Below are 16757 nucleotides of genomic sequence, written 5' to 3'. Positions count from 1 at the left end.
AAAAGGTATAGACGCCATAGAAGGTTAAGGGCGTGTTTTTATTTCGGGAGTGGTCTCCTGTTGGAGGCGGGATTTGGTTCAAAGGGGCGTTTCTTAGACTAGTTCCTTATGAACAGTAGATGTGGGCTGGGCTTGTAGGCGGGGACGGCGGCTAATGGGCGGGGTTAGTTGCCAGGTGCTTAAGTTGGCAGAGCAGCTGACTGTTAAGTGTTTGTTGTGTACCCCGCGTGTGTCAGACCCTCTTCATCCTGCGGGTATCTTGTGGCAAGTGTAAGAAGTGCGTGTGGAACCAGCGCTCTCCGAAAGCAAAGCTTATGCATTAGGCCCCGGCCTGGTAACCATGGGAGCAGGTACGCTACTTCTGATCATATCTTGCTCATGTGTAGTGGGGCTATTTGACTATGTGTATATAGATATAAACCATGAATATCCTGTAAATTAAATCCTTATAAACAGTGAGTAGTGATGTCATTTCTGTCACATGACTCACTGAAACTTGTGTATTATAATAAATAAAGTACCCCATGGTCATGGAACTCCTCAGTGACTTATAATATCCTTATAATACACAAAAGCCGTGAATATCTTGTAAATTATATCCTTATAAACGGTGAGTAGTGATGTCATCAGTTATAAACGGTGAGTAGTGATGTAATTTCTGTCACATGACTCACTAAAATTTGTGTATTATAATAAATAAAGTACCCCCAGTTGTAAAATATGAGGATATTATAAGTTACCTCGGAGTTCCATGACCTGTATAAAAACACTCGGCCTTCGGCCTCGTGTTTTTATATGGTCATGAAACTCCTTGGTAACTTATAATATCCTTATATTTTACAAGAGGGGGTACTTTATTCACTATATAATACAGAAAAGCCATGAATATCTTGTAAATTTTATCCTTATAAACGGTGAGTTCTGATGTCATCAGTTATAAACGGTGAGTTCTGATGTCATTTCTGTCATATGACTCACTAAAACTTGTGTATTATAATAAATAAAGTACCCCCAGTTGCAAAATATGAGGATATTCGAAGTAACGTCGGAGTTCCATGACCTGTATAAAAACACTCGGCCTTCAGCCTCGTGTTTTTTTTTATATGGTCATGAAACAAGAGGGGGTACTTTATTCACTATATATTAGCATATTTAATACTGACAATGATCTGGAAGGTAATGTGCCCACAGGCAGTGGGAAATCATTTTATGGCCTAAATGAATATGATATTTTGTCATGAAACTAAAGCTCAGACAGTGTCTCATTGGGTCTGATACTTCCTGGTCCCCCAGCAGTTGCTTTGTCTGCCTCTAAATATTCATCTGATATTGTTACCTATTGTACCACACCTCTGTATTAAGGCGCCACACCTCTGTATAAGGGCGCCTCACCTCACCTTTACTTCTTGAACTCAAAATATAAAATAAGATTAAAATCTGTAGTGGGGTTTTAAAGGTGACGTAAACCTACACATATTTTTTCATATGAGCACAATTTTAATGTCATTTCCTCTTTCCTCTTTTTGCTTGTGTGTTTAAATGTAAAACTTTATTTGTAAAGCACTGTAAGGACCTGCAGTACTGTACGATATATAAAAGTACACACAGGAAGGACATAAGTAAGTATAAGTAGCATAATAAATACAATAAATATACACAGAGCTTACATAAGAACACAGAGCTTAAAGGAAAAGTCAATTCCTCTACCCTACATAGACCCCCCTCCCTTCTCCCCCTCAGCCTAAGTGTTACCTCTGGCAAATGCCCCTAATGTTTTACTGTCCCCTCGGTGCAGATGTAGGCATCGGAGTTCACGGGCACCATCTTCAGCCGAGTCTTCGTAGTAAGACCGGCGCTTCAGCAATTTTCATGAGTTTCGCACATTCACAGTTGTCGCAACATAGAAAACTGCTTCAACTGCGCATGTGCCACAACCCCTGTCTCATTCCAAAGATTTCCGAAGAGAAGAAGATGGCGCCCGTGAACTCCGATGCCTGAATCTGCACCCTAAGTTTAGGGTTGAATTATCATTTAAGTGCCATGTGGTAAGAGAAACAGAAGGAAATAGGTCCCTGCACTGTGGAGCTTACAATCTATTTACTTCAATATATCAGTATTTTAATGTTGCAAAACTGGACTTCTGGCATAGCAGTTGTTCACTGCTACATAGACTAACAGACTGGCAATCTGTGGATTATCAATCCAGATCTGCTGCTGACCATTATTGTTTGCTAAATTCATAATTAACCTTTCAAACATGGGCTGCTGTCATTTGCATGCTATCATCCAATTAATTTTTCTTTATTCTAGTTCTTTAATTGGCCAGTAGGGGAGTGTGTATCTATAAAATGGCTTCAGAGCAGGACGGATTTTTACCAGCTGCCACCAGGGGGGATTCAAACTGGTCTGGAGTATCTGGTTGGGAATCTGCTTTGTCTGCTATGAGGGCTGAAGTGCCTTCTATTGATTCAGATGATTCATCCCTGGTAAGTGTACAGACCTTACTTTGACATTGGTAATTTGGAAATGTTGACATGTTTAGATTTGGGAACTGCATAGAAGATGTGAACCAGCATTTGTAACTATCTGCTAATGCTTAAAATATTATTATAGATGCAGAGATGTATTTTTTAATATTTAAAGATTTTTTTAATAAATTGGTTAGTCGGTTAAAGGAAAATTATACCCCCAAACAATGTAGGTCTCTATAAAAAAAAATATATATATATTGCATAAAACATAATCATCTAAATAAACAATTTTCATAAAAATATACTTTTATAATAGTGTGTGTCATTGGTTAATCCTAAATAGAAAATTGCCATTTTAAGTACTATGAGCCACCCTGTGGGGCAATGCAATTTAGGTAACATGAGCCAATTACTGGACAAAGTTCTGTCTTCCTTTTACAGTTATAGTTGCATTATTTCTGGTCTGTGGAAACACACACCTAGTTGCTCAAGGTAAAAAATGTAAAAGGGCTGTATTTACTGATAAATATTTAAATTGGGTAAGATCCTTTAATAGGTCACTTAATAAGATATAAACTGTCTGTTGGTTGATTTTTCATTGTGGGGGCATAGTTTTCCTTTAACAGTTTCCCATTACCACAAACGAAAAAGACTTTTCTCTGTGTGATGATGAAGTTGAGTGAATGATGTTTTTGATCTCTTTTTTTTTTTTTTTTAATTGCAGTATCCATAAATTGTCAAATTACATTAACTTACTGAGTGTCTTAACTTCCGCTTACTCATCTGCTCTCCCAATAATCATGCTCAATGAGCAGTAGATAAGGTTTTTTTTTTTAAAGTCAGGGTTACCCAAAAAGGAATTCACAATCTACCAGCAGATGTTGACATGGGGAGCTGTAGATAGGGTTGTCCTAGTATTTCACAGCCTAGCTAGTAAAACATTTGGCAAAGTCAGGATGTATATTACAGGTTCTCTGCCCCAATGCATACAGAATCTGCCCACAACCTGCCCCTTACATCACCACCATGTCACTACCTCACCCTCAACTCATCCTAGTGGTATTATTATTATTATTATCCTACATGTAGATCACTGTAACCTGAAATTGTCAAGCTAAAGCTCCAATAGACCATCCTTCTGGTACTTTTTTATTCAATGGCTTAAGAAACGGACATTGCTCATTTAAATGCAGGCCTATCTGGGTTATCTATCAAAGGTCGAATTTGAGAGCTATGTGAGTGTTTTTAGACCTCGAATGAACTCACAGCTCAAACTCTTTCTAATTTAAGAAAAAACTCGAAATTGATCGAGTTTTCCGCAGAAAAAACTCGGAACCCTCAAATTGATCGAGTTTTCGAGCGAAACCCTCCAAAAAAAACTTAAACATCATGAAATGATTCCAGGGACCTCTGCCATTGACTTCTACATTAGATTTTAGATTGTGTATTTTCAGATTCGAGCTATTTCCAGGGTCGGGATATAATAAATCTCGAAAAATTTGAGTTTTAAAACTCAAATTTTGGTACCAAAAAGTATAATGCATAAAGTGAAAATAAAATCTAAAGGCATCATAACTCTCTTTTAAAGGGGTTATTCGCCTTTGAGTTAACTTTTAGTATGGTGCAGAGAGAGTGATATTCTGAGACAATTTGCAGTTGATTTTTATTTTTTATTTGTGTTTTTTTTTAGTTCTTTAGTTTTTTATTCAGCAGCTCTCCAGTTTGCTATTTCAGCAATTAGATTTTTACTGTCCTGATCACTCTAGCAACCATGCACTGATATGAATAAGCAACTGGGATATGAATAGGAGAGGAAATACAGATAAATGGAGGGCACACCTTATTCAAAATATACAAAAGAAAATAATGTGGTGGGAGGTGCAAAATAACCTTTAGGTCACCCCTACAGAGCAACCAAATATAGTACATACAAAAAATCAGGTCTGCACACTCAAACACGAATCTTTAGACTCAGGTGGTAAGATTGAAATATGTTTTACTAGTTAAAAAGAACAAGCAAACAAAAAGCATAATGTTTAACAAAAACAAAAAACATTTCACATGATGCTAATATACATACCACCCTTAAGGTACAAGCAAGGCAGAAAAGAAGACTACAAGGAGCGAATACACCTGCCAAAATGAGAATAACCCCAACGTTTCGGCAAATAGCCTTTGTCAAGGTGTTTGAGTGTGCAGACCTGATTTTTTGTATGTAATATGAATAGGAGAGGGCCTGAATAGAAAGATGAGTAATAAAAAATAGCAATAAGTTTGTAGCCTTACAGAACATTTGTTTTTTAGATGGGGTCAGTGACCCCAATTTGAAACCCGGAAAGAGTCAGAAGTTCAAAAACTTTTAAAAAAAAAAAAAAAAAAAGAAGAAGAAGAGAAAAATGAACATACTAAGGGGCACATTAACCCTCGATATTCGACCGTCGAAGTAAAATCCTTCGACTTCAAATATCGAAGAATTTAGCACTATTCTTACGATCGAACGATCAAAGGAATAATCGTTAGATTGAACGTTTCGAAGGATTTTAATCCATCAATTGAAGGATATTCCTTCGATCAGAAAATTGTTAGGAAGCCTATGGGGACATTCGCCATAGGCTAACATTGGCCTCGGTAGGTTTTAGGTGGCGAACTAGGGGGTCGAAGAATTTTTTAAAGAGACAGTACTTCGACTATCGAAAGTCGAACGATTTTTAGTTTGAATCTTTCGATTCGAAGGTCGTAGTCGAAGGTCGAAGTAGCCCATTCGATGGTCGAAGTAGCCAAAAAAACCATTTGAAATTCGAACTATTTTTCCTCTATTCCTTCACTCGAACTAAGTAAATGGGCCCCTAGAAGTTAACTTAAAGGTGAACCACTCCTTTAACCACCTCTTTTAAAATAACATGTTTTTAGGCAACCCCAAGGTTGCTCTGGGTTTTGTAGCAATCAATATGCTGAGTGTGCCATATTTCAAGCAGATACCTGTGCAAAGGTACTCTTAAATAAAAAATGAGTCTTTTCTAGTGCTTCATTTACATCCAATATATATGCAAAGATTCATATACTTCTGCACTGCAGCTTCTCCTCCAACATAAATAAACCCATATTAACCAAATCGCAGATATCTGTTGTAATTTAGTCTGCTACATATTATTTCAGCTTTCTTTCGTTTAACAGCAATAAAATGTTTTTTTATTTTACTCAGTCAGACTGCGAGGAAGAAGAATTGCATATCTTTCAGCGAGAAGACACCAACTTAATTCCAGATCTGTCCATAGAGCTGTTAGATGATGGGGAACTAAACAGTGAGGTAAGGGCAGCACTAACACATGGAAGGACTGTTTCACTTGAAATTTGACACTTTGTTTCACATTCTTTTGCACTTAAGGCTTCTTGCTGTCCCAAAAAAAAAAAAAATAGTTTTGTATTATTCAGTAATTAGCCCATGTGATCAGTTATAGTCTATTTTGGCCATCAAAACACATGGCTGAATAGCACTGAGGGTAAGGTCACACGTGGAGATTCGAGGAGATCCCCAAACTGCTTTCCCCTGCCTTCTGCCTGCTAGAATGAAAAATCGCCAGCGGTATGGCACTCGTGGCGCTTCATTTTCCTAAGTCGCCTGAAGTTGCCTCATGAGGAAACTTTGGGCAACTTTGGAAACGAAGCGCCGCGAGTGCCATGCCGCTGGTGATTTTTCATTCTAGCAGGAGAAAGCAGTTTGGGGAGATTGTCGCCCCAAAGAAGAGGCGATTAGTTGTCGGGTGACTAAATCTCCCCGAATCTCCACGTGTGACCTTACCCTGATCTGTTTATTGTTCTGATGGCCTGAAGAAGTGAATCTGAAGGGGGTTGTTTCAGACATTGTGAACATCATCGGGCTTGTTACCCATACAGAGTTTAAAAGGTTCCACCATTTAGTCTAACATTGTATTCATTTGTATACTAAGGATTAGCAACAATTTGGATAATGAACATTTACTGTTATGTCAATTTGTAACCAGTAGGTGGCAAAATGTTGTCTATAAAAAGGCCAAACGGCCAGCGTATAGTGAGCTTGATAAAAGGCCATATGTAGGCCTGAAACGTTGCTGAACAGGTCTGCCATGAAAGTTTGAATAAAGGTGTATTTTAACTACATGGTGCTGTGAATTTGGGTGGAGGATGGACCACTGATGGCATGTGCACCAATTTTGGTGTGAAATTGGGGAATTTGAGCTGATTTGAATTCATTTACAACTTCTGCATGAACTCGGCAGGTTTTAGGTGAGAAAAATAGTTGTTCCCAGGGTCCAGGTATGATAAATTTGAGTTTGAATTATTCCCAACTCGAATTTGTGAGTTTTGACCAAAAAATCCAACTCTAAAATTCAAATTCGAATTTACAATTAGAACCTTAATATATCTGCCCCTTAAAAAGCAATATGTGATGTTAATTTTGGCTGACTGACAACAGAAGGCAAACCAAAAAGTGAGCAGAGAAAAGTAATTTGTTGTTTTTCTGGTAAGGAGCAGAATCACAAGTCTTTAATCTTCTAACAAAGATATTTGTTTTTTTGCAGCGGGTGGCGCTGTTGTTCCAAGTTATAGTAACATTGTCAAAACTGATATGGGGATGGGATTGGGATTCTTTATCTGGAAACCTTATTAGTTTATACTTGATCCTAACTACTTGCATGAATTCATATTAGTGGCAAAACAATCCTATTTGTTTTATTTAATGTTTAATGATTTTTAGGTATGGTGATCCAAATTATGGAAACTCCATTTATCTGGAAAACTCTAGGTCCAATGGCTTCTGGATAATTGATCACATCCCTGTATCTTTAAAACTAGAAAAAAAACTATAGAAAAAGTGTTAACATTATAAAATATTAAAAAAAAAAAAACAACACAAGCTTGATCTGTCTGTTTTTCTGAAGGGATGCTATTTTTTAACATTAGTTATTTTATATTACAAATTAAATGCAGATTAAACGCAGATCCTTAAAGACAAATTCATGCTTCAGAAGAAAATAAGTGTATATTCAAAAAGAAACAATCTTTTTTTATTATATCTTTCCTTAGTAAAAGCTTCCTACCCATACAGCAATGCATTATAGTTTTCATCTTTACAATCCCTCAAGCCTTCCTGACATTCAAGTTTTTTTCGGAGAAAAAAATTGAATCAAGTTTTTTAAATTTGAATCATAATTGATTTCAAGTTTTTGGGTCACTCAATTAATCCGAGTTTTAAAAATTTGATTTTATTAACAAATTTTGATTGAATTTCGAATTTATAGGAGTTTAGGGGAGTTTATAAAAACTCACATGAATTGAAATTAAACGTTTGATAAATGTGCCTCCCAGTCTCTTTAAAATCATTGCCATAGCCCAGTTGCAGATTGTCTCAAAATATCACTGTCTACATCAAACTAAAATCCTAACTAAATCCCCCCCAAAATATACACTAATGTGTGACTGAGCAGCAAACACATTTTGCACTTTCCCCTAGTGACCAATCTCTTACATATGGATAGAAACAAATCCCACCAATAATGTTCCAACATCTAGTGGAAAGCCTTCCTAGAAAACATCCTCATCATCAAAGAGATGATGAAATGCTTGTGACGGAATGAGGTGTTGGGCGGGCAGATGTCAACAAAATCAAGCTATGGTTTTTGTGCCAAAGTCAAAATGCCCCTTATGCCATAGCCAATCTACTACAGCCATGGGATCGGGTTTCTGGAAACCCATTATCCAGAAACCTCCTAATTACGGGAAGGCCATCTCCCATGGACTCCATTTGAATCAAATATTTCAAATTTTTAAAATTGACTTCCTTTTTCTCTGTAATAGTAAAACAATACCTTGTACTTGATCGTATCTAAAATACAATGAATTCTTACTGAAGGCAGAATAATCCTATTGAGTTTATTTAATGTTCAAGGGTTTTTGGTTTTTTTTTCGAGATTTATTATACCCCGACCCTGTAAATTGCTTGAATCCAAAAATACACCATGTAAAACCTGTCAAGGTCATGTAGGATTCAATGGCAGAGGTCCCTTGAAGCATTTGAAGATGTTAATACCCTGCATGAAGTTTGAGTTTTTTTGGAGGGTTTTGCCGGAAAACTATTATTTCGCTTTTTCGGGATTCGCAACTCAAACTTGCAGAATCAAGTTTTTTCCATTTAACTTTTTTCTTAAATATGATACCATTCGAGCTCTTAATTCATTAGTTAATTCCAGGTATAAAAACATCTAACATTCAACCTTTGGTAAATAACCTCCTAAATGTATTTTAAGTTATGGGGATCAAATTACTGAACCCCAGGTCCCGAGCATTCTGGATAACAGATCCCATACCAATATCAATTGGATAATAATACAGTCCTATAAGATTAGAGAATGAAATAAGCTCTTTGTCACACTGAATTAACTTTAGTTTTTCTTCATTCTTTCAGGTTGTAACAAGGCAGATGTCTCTTGAGAAAGTAGAATTCTCAGACAGCTTGGAACCCTCTCCTAATGTATGTGTTCCCTTATCAGTCCAAAAGGCTGAATTAGATGATACTATAAACTCCAGAAACCCAGAGACAGAGCAGCTGTGCCCAGAACCTATAGACAATATACAAACGGAGTCTATGGTTGGTATTAAAGACTCTGAGAAAGAAGATGGGTTCCGGCATGTTTTGCACTCAAGCGTTACAACTGTGCTTAAGCCACAAATTAACAGCAATGTTGACAGCGAGTATGAGATACATCCTGGAAATACAGAAAAAGAACATCTAAGCACCTCTGCCCTTAGTTCAAAGCCTGTGGGCTTGTCATTGCAGTTTCTTGAGGTAAGAAAAACTTGCATTTGTCTTATTTCTACTGCCATCCCTTGCAATTTTGACATTGTGGGGCTCATTTATAAACACTGGATACATTTTCACCTGGGTAGTATCTCATAGCAACCAATCAGTAAATTAGATTTTTTTTTCAGCCAGCTGCAAGGAAAACAATGAAAGCAAACATTGGTTGCCATGTGCCCAGGTGCCAATTTGCCCAGTGTTTATAAACCAGCCCCTATGTCTTTTATTTTTGGGCTGGTCACATATATTAAAATATAAATTTTACATCCCCTGATTTTAAATTTTACCTCATTTTTCTTTTATGGCCCACATAATAATAATAATAATACATTCTCCTGATTTTACATTTTCTCGGTTTTTACACCATTTTTTCTGGTCCCCTGACAAACCTAAAATCGGGGTTCTACTGTAATGAACAATATTATTGCTAGTTTAAGCAATTTCGACCATCCGTTTCGAGATCCAATAAATCTGTGTGGTCAGTAATCGCATCAATCCAATGAATGCAGCCCCAGGTGAAATGTTTGCCAGTCACCACAAAAATACAACCGATACAAAAAAAATATAACCAAAAATACAACCGATCAGCCAGTGCTTTCTCTTCAGTCTACCACATATAAATACAATAAATAACCTTTAAAAAGGAAAGCAACAGATACAAGAAGTGTTTTCATATGTTAGTGCATGACCCCCTAAAGGTGTAACATTCATATCTGCTATAAGGAAGAAAGTGGAGTGGAAGGGCAGGGCACTGTTTCTCAGAAATGTCCTCAATATCATTCTATGGGCACCATCACATAATATTTAGGCTAGAGTCAGACAATATGGATTCTCTGCAAGCAATATTGGAGCGAATTGCAAAATTACGGCACCAAAATCTGCCGCGCCTGCCGGCATCCGAGCAGAGATAATGCTTCTGGATGCAGGCAGAAACAGAGGAGCAGTGGTGAAACATCTGCAATTGTCTGACCCTAGCCTTAAAGTCTTAATGCCAGTTTTTATGGTGAATATTATAGTGAATGTTATAGTGAATTCTTATTCTTTAACTGGATGTATTGGTGTATAGAAACTTACTGTAGGAAGAACATTTTAGTTGAGAAATGTCCGCTCCTTATGATTAAGTCATTAATGATTAATACCAGGCACCTTGCAGAGAGAAGTTAATGATTGATGTCTTCTTATATAAACCTATTATTATAGATCAGCTATGTCCAGTTGTTTCTGGTTAAAGCTGCCCTTTCTTTTTCAGTGCCTAGAGCAATGGGACCTGAATGCTCTCCTCCATCAGCTGAAGGAAGAGGAAGTTCAAGGTAAAAATATGGTATTCACTGGTGATCAGTCTTCAGGAAAACTATACCCCAAAATGAATACTTAAGCTATAGATACAGAGGCGCAATTTTAGCTTTTGGTTAGGTAGGCGTCTGATAGGGAAAACGTATCTATAGCTGGGGTGATCGGATCGGGAGGGGACTTTGGAGGGTGAAGGGGTTGGTCATCGGACGATCCGTGGGGTAGAGAATTCGCTACCAATATCCTGATATATCTGGTTACTTAACAACCGTTTGGAATTTAGGCCTCTATACCACAATTACTCAGCAGGTCGACCGCACACCTGAAGGGAGGGATCCTGAGGTGGGAGAAGGGGTGGCCTGTTGGGGGTTAATACTTGGTGGACTTTATAGGTATACAGAATGATCAATGGTCAAATAATCGCTATTATTTATTGATTCTCTCCAACCAACCGTCACTCCCAGGTGACTTCACCCCTCCTACCCCTTGCTTATCAGTCTATCAGCCCCCTATCGAACCAGTGTTTTAATATTGCTATCTAGACATAGGTTTTTTATTGCTCAATTAAAAGTTAAGTTTTAAGAATCACTTCACTGGAGTCTTTACAACATATGGATGGGAAGGTGCAATGAGATGGGTCATTTCTTTTGTATTATTAAGCTATAGATAGTTTATACCAAATGAAGTGACATATTAAAGAATCTTACCAAACTGGTGTGTGTGTATATATGTGTATATATATATATATATATATATATATATATATATATATATATATATATATATATATATATATATATATATATATATATATATATATATATATATATATATATATATATATATATATATGTAAGTAAATATTGCCCTTTTACATCTCTTACCTTGAACCATCATTTCGTGATGGTCTCTGTGCTGCCTCAGAGATCACATGACCAGAAATACTACAACTCAACAGGAAGAAGTGTGGAAACAAAAGACAGAACGCTGCCTGTTAATTGGCTCATGTGACCTAACATGTGTTTGTTTGTGTGCACCTGGAATCCTAGATCCCAGGGGGTGTCCCTTATTTTTTAAAATGGCAGTTTTCTATTTATGATTACCCAATGGCACATACTACTAAATAAGTATATTATTATGAAAATTGTTTGTTTACATGAAGCAGGGTTTTACACATGAGCTGTTTTATGCAATGTCTTTTTATAGAGACCTACATTGTTCGGGGGGTATAGTTTTCCTTTAACTAGCTGTCAGTACAGGTAATCAGCAGCTAATTATAAGGTTGTGTTGTATTCAGAAGCTAACTGAAGTGACTTTATCAGTATAAGGAACCAGTTGTTTTTGTTGGTCAAGAAATGCTCTTTATTATAATCTGGTTTTCTGCCATTTTTGTTTTTTTTTGTACAGAAAGGGAAATGCCCCCTTTAATACTATCCATGGAGGAGTCCACAGAGAGACGCCATAAACTTATTATGGAGAAACTAGTGGAGTTTGCTGCCCAGCAGTCAGAAGAGGTGTCCAGTGTTCCACAGCTTGAAGAAAAGGAAAAAGAGGGCACAATTAGCAAGAGTTCTTTTAGGTACCAACAAGGGAGGGAGGATTTGGGTTGAACTTTGGGATGTAAGGGAGGATCTGGGTTGAGTTTTAGGTGGAGCAAGAGTAAAATGTACATGTATAATCACTGCTCCCTATTCTGAAGGTGTTGGTCAAGTAGGTGCAGCAACATTCTGGAACACAAAGTGGCTTCTGTCATTTGGTGAAGTGTTATAGCATTGTCTGCTGGCAATAAAACCAAGACAGCTTCAATAAGTTAAAGTAAACTTGCAAAAAGTAGTGTTAAAAATTATAATTTACAAGGTAAATGTACTGTACCATGCACTTGCAATGACACCTATTCTTGAACATATATGATTGTTTATGAGAATAAGGTGTTCCAGTTAATGGATACTAGTTTTGTTTTAAAGAAATATCCAGAACGTTTTTTTACAGGACTAATTGCAGTTACTATCCATTCCAGGCCTTATCCTGATCAGAAAATGTATTTGAAGGGCAGCGGGAAACATCCACAGTCTTTTTCCACCATCTGTTTAGACCTAAGAACAACCGTTTCTAAGATGGGCCAGGTGACAAGTTTAGAACAGAACCCTGAAAATCCCAGTCAAAGAAATGAACAAAAGGAGAAACATCATCTTAACAAGTAAGATTAGAACAGGGAAAGGACACCTTTATTACTGCAAAGTACAGGTTAATTACACCAGGACAGTATCCCAAAGCATTAGTTGTCATGTTTCATTGCCCACGTGCAAATTTGCACAGTGTTGATGAATGACCGTCACTATCACTGCAAACCTATGTGTATACATACGCCAAAGTCCCTTATTTAGGTCCAAAGCAGCCACTAAGTTTTCTGCTTCTATGGTTAGAATCTTGCTGTCCTGAGATGTTGCTATTCTTTAGTAAAATTACTGACCAATCGATGCAGAGGTCAGGTGCTCTTGTATCATATCCCAATCATGCCTCATGTAGATTCCAAAAAAGCATATTCCAGAAATCTGATACCCCTTGTTATTTCATAGAAAAGTAAGTAGTAAGTAAGCTCAAGCATGCACATTTGTCTGTAAGCATGACAATACAGGAGAGATTATACACATGATGTTTTTAATTTTTGGATGCAGAAGGTATAGGCTTTTTCTACACATGCTTGTTCTATTTTTTTCAGGCCTCTGCCTGAAATTGTTGAACACTTGTTTTGTCCATGTTTAAGATCAAATAGCATGGCAACCTTCATTATGACATGGGAATGTTATTTATTAGAACAGACCACACAGGAAAAAGTTTGCTGCTGCGGAATCGACATAACATTCAGAATGATTCACTTTCTGATGCCAATATGTCAAACTCTGAGTCACTCAGTAAGGAAAAGAAAGAATTGGGGACACCAACCCAGAGGAAACAAAGACCGAAGTCCAAGGTTGATATTAGCCCCAAGCTCCAGGAGATGGTGGGGAGAGAAGAGAAGGACGGTAGAGAAGAGCAAGAGAAAGAAAAAGAAATACTTCAGTATTTACCACCAAAAAGCCTCATCAACTCCAGGTAAGAAAGGACAAGACTGTAATGTACAAAGAAAATGGGAATTCATTGAGCTGATGTATAAAGAAATGCAGTTTGTGCACCTTTTCCAGAGTTGATGTATAAGCGACATATGCTAATAAGGTTGCTGTATAAAAGCAGACCTGGACTGGCAATCTCTAGTATAGCATTGTGTGGTGTATTTATCATAGTTGCAGCAACTGTGACTCCCGACATCTTGCTTGACATTAGTCAGATCTACTGTGTGGCAATTCTCTTGGAATGTTAGTTAACATCATGGATGACAGTAATATAAGTTACCTGTCTTTTTTTAATCTCGCCCTAAATTTGTCAGTGACAAGTCTTTCCAATAATATGCAGAAATTGCCATTGATCACTTCACCACAGTAGGTCTGAAAACACATTCAGTGTTATTACAGAAAATGTGCTTGTGGGCCTGTGCTAAAGATAATGTTTACTGTACATCTGTGTGCTTATCTGTGCTCCCTTCCATGACAGAGCAGATGAGTTTGCCCAGAGGGAGAAGCAAGAGAAGGAGAAGAAGGCTCGACTCAGGATGCTGACACAGCTGGAAGACCTCAAGCCTCGCAGCTCAGTAAATGGCCGTCAACCAATGGCTGAGGCAACACCGATACTGTTCCATCCGGTAAATGTGGCCAGAGAGCAGTATAGAAATGAGTTTTGCTACATATAATTTATGTGAAAATGCTGTATAAGATAGATGGTATCAACCTGTGGGGCCAGGTTCAGAGGCAAGTACAGTATATTGTGCCTACCTAATGTATGTGTTCTTCCTAGTTTTTATAGGGATGCAGCAGAAAGCTTTCTATTCAGAAGCTATTTTACGTGTTTGCCCCATTGGCTCTTTCCAACAGGAAACCTCATACTGTCCAGGTATCAGCTCACTGCCAGACGTAGCTAGAAGTGGAGTAGAGACGCTTCTCCTCACTATCTGTTTGTCCAGCTGTGGACAAGTTTTCATTCCAGGACAGCATGGTGCGCGGTCTTCTTACCCATCTCTTTTTCTAGCCAACACCTTCCACTGCCTGTTAACTTGGCTTATCTCTTTGGTGAGTGTAACAAAGTCTTTGCTTTGACTGTGTGTTTAGAATACATGAGCATTAGCTGATCACAAAATGTATTTTGGTACAGGTGCCAGGCGTAAATACCCATGGTAAGGTTAATGCCCCGTTTCATGTGTTGGGACTGCAGCAGGCATGGCAAGAGGAAGGCTTGGCCTTATATGCGTGTTTATCTCCACGGCAAATAGCAACACAAAGCAGCCCTAAAATCCGCAAACATAAGGTAGATTGATGAACCTGCAAATATTATTTGCCCTTTTAATTTTCCACAGTTCTTTTCCTTTCTGAATTTTCTCCAACGCAAAATCAAAGCCTTAAATCATCATCTTACTTTATAACAGAATTTATATTTAGAATCTTTGCTTGTGATTCAATTAATATTGGTTGTGTATATTGGGAGATCTAATCTCAGTTTCCGGCACAGGGCAAGCAAGATTTACGAGGGACTTCTAGTTTCTACCAGCGGGTGTCTTTGTTTCTATCACACAACACCCTGCAAAGTGTTATCTGGTGGAGTGAAGATGTGGTAGAGCGTTTGCAGGGAAAGCTTTTTCCACTCCCAACTGAAGTGCCAGCTGTGCGACTAAGCAGTATTGCCACCCTGAATTCTGCACCAGAGGTAGGTTAGTACTGTAACCCAGTGACAAATGAAAAGAGTTTGTATCTGGATATGGGGGACATAAAAGGATTTAAATGATTTGATATCAGTTTTATCCGAACTTTAATTGTGCTGTGTTGCAACACATTTCCACAGAACATTATATAGATCATCCATCATTACAGTCCCTATCACATTCTCAAACACAACCCCATCATGGTATAGTTATACCTGTATGTTTTTGGAGTGTGGGATGAAACAATAGAACACACAAATAAAGTGAGGACTCACAATAATTCCTCTTGCTTATTATTCCTGGAGTCTATGAAAGTATAAGTGTCTCAGCATGCTATTTTAGCATTGCTAGATTGTGGTGTCTCATTAGCTGACTGGCTTCTCAATTTATGTATTGCCCCCTTAGCCCTCCTATTATGTTGTAAACCCTATCTGACACTAAAAAAAATGGACATAGAGAGCACATAATAGATGACCTTTTTAATGTAAATGTGGGCATAGTCTGTCATATTAGCACGATGGATGGACAACTTTGACTCGTTTCTCTTTGCCAACAATTCGGCTAAATGCATTAAAGTCTTCTTTTTTTTTTTTTAACGCATGGCAATTTTTTTTTCTCCCATTGGAGTCTATGGGTATCATTTCCACGGCGAAATTCGGTGAAAAAATTCACTCATCCCTAATTAGCACGTAAAGGAAGCTCTTCTTGATATTTATTGAATCGTAAAGCCATGTTCGGATTGGTATGCCTATGTCCTCAGCAAACTTCTGCAGGAACAATTTATAGATTATTGGTCCTTTAATTCTGTAAACTAGGAATTGTTGGAGACCACATACTGTAAGATCTATGGCATTTTGCTATGCGTATGCAATTTGATATGTTTGTATATGACGTTTTTACCTGTTTACAAACATTGGATAGGTTAGGATAGTGTAAAAATTATTCCCGCATATGTAGAGTGGGAGACCATAAATATTGCTGTGTTTTGGCAGGCAGTGGAAAAAGTTTTCTCTTCAGCTTGTGGGTTTTACTGGCAGACGCTGGAAACGGAGGAGAAAATAAATCCACTTTTGTCTGAGATTCCTACAGACAGTGAGACAGAGGTGAGTTCAATCAGCTAACTCAGGCTGCCATTTATTTTTTTGTGCCAACTCTAATGCTATAATGTCCCTTTAATACACAGGTAGTATCTGTAATAGTGTTTGAAAGGATGCTGAGCAACCCGACTGCATTTCACCACACTCTGCACATTATCCAAACTGAAGGGCTAGATGTCTGTGGTGTACGGCTGCTCTATCCACAGGCAAATGCTCTCCACTCATACATAGGTATTCCACTACTTTTAGCTCGTATTTATATTTTTATGTAGGTAAGG

The 16757-nt window shown here is 37.7% G+C and overlaps 1 protein-coding gene across 1 annotated transcript in view; it reads left to right on the top strand.

Moving 5' to 3' along the window:
• The first annotated feature begins 11 nt into the window (after positions 1 to 11).
• Positions 12 to 16757, top strand: part of dnaaf8.L (dynein axonemal assembly factor 8 L homeolog) — a 73825-nt gene continuing 57079 nt past the window's right edge. Inside the window, exons 1-14 of the mRNA XM_018236523.2 lie at positions 12 to 350; positions 2311 to 2486; positions 5674 to 5778; positions 8914 to 9294; positions 10556 to 10616; positions 12004 to 12175; positions 12614 to 12793; positions 13411 to 13689; positions 14185 to 14332; positions 14562 to 14756; positions 14839 to 14991; positions 15193 to 15387; positions 16375 to 16485; positions 16566 to 16710. Coding sequence (XP_018092012.1) covers positions 2349 to 2486; positions 5674 to 5778; positions 8914 to 9294; positions 10556 to 10616; positions 12004 to 12175; positions 12614 to 12793; positions 13411 to 13689; positions 14185 to 14332; positions 14562 to 14756; positions 14839 to 14991; positions 15193 to 15387; positions 16375 to 16485; positions 16566 to 16710 — 2263 coding nt within the window. The 5' untranslated portion in view covers positions 12 to 350; positions 2311 to 2348. The remainder of the gene's footprint in view (positions 351 to 2310; positions 2487 to 5673; positions 5779 to 8913; positions 9295 to 10555; positions 10617 to 12003; positions 12176 to 12613; positions 12794 to 13410; positions 13690 to 14184; positions 14333 to 14561; positions 14757 to 14838; positions 14992 to 15192; positions 15388 to 16374; positions 16486 to 16565; positions 16711 to 16757) is intronic.

The sequence above is a fragment of the Xenopus laevis genome, chromosome 9_10L, assembly GCF_017654675.1.
Source record: "Xenopus laevis strain J_2021 chromosome 9_10L, Xenopus_laevis_v10.1, whole genome shotgun sequence".
Taxonomy (NCBI): Eukaryota; Metazoa; Chordata; class Amphibia; order Anura; family Pipidae; genus Xenopus; species Xenopus laevis.
The sequence above is the reverse complement of the archived record's forward strand: the minus strand, read 5'-3'. Positions and strand labels throughout refer to the sequence as shown.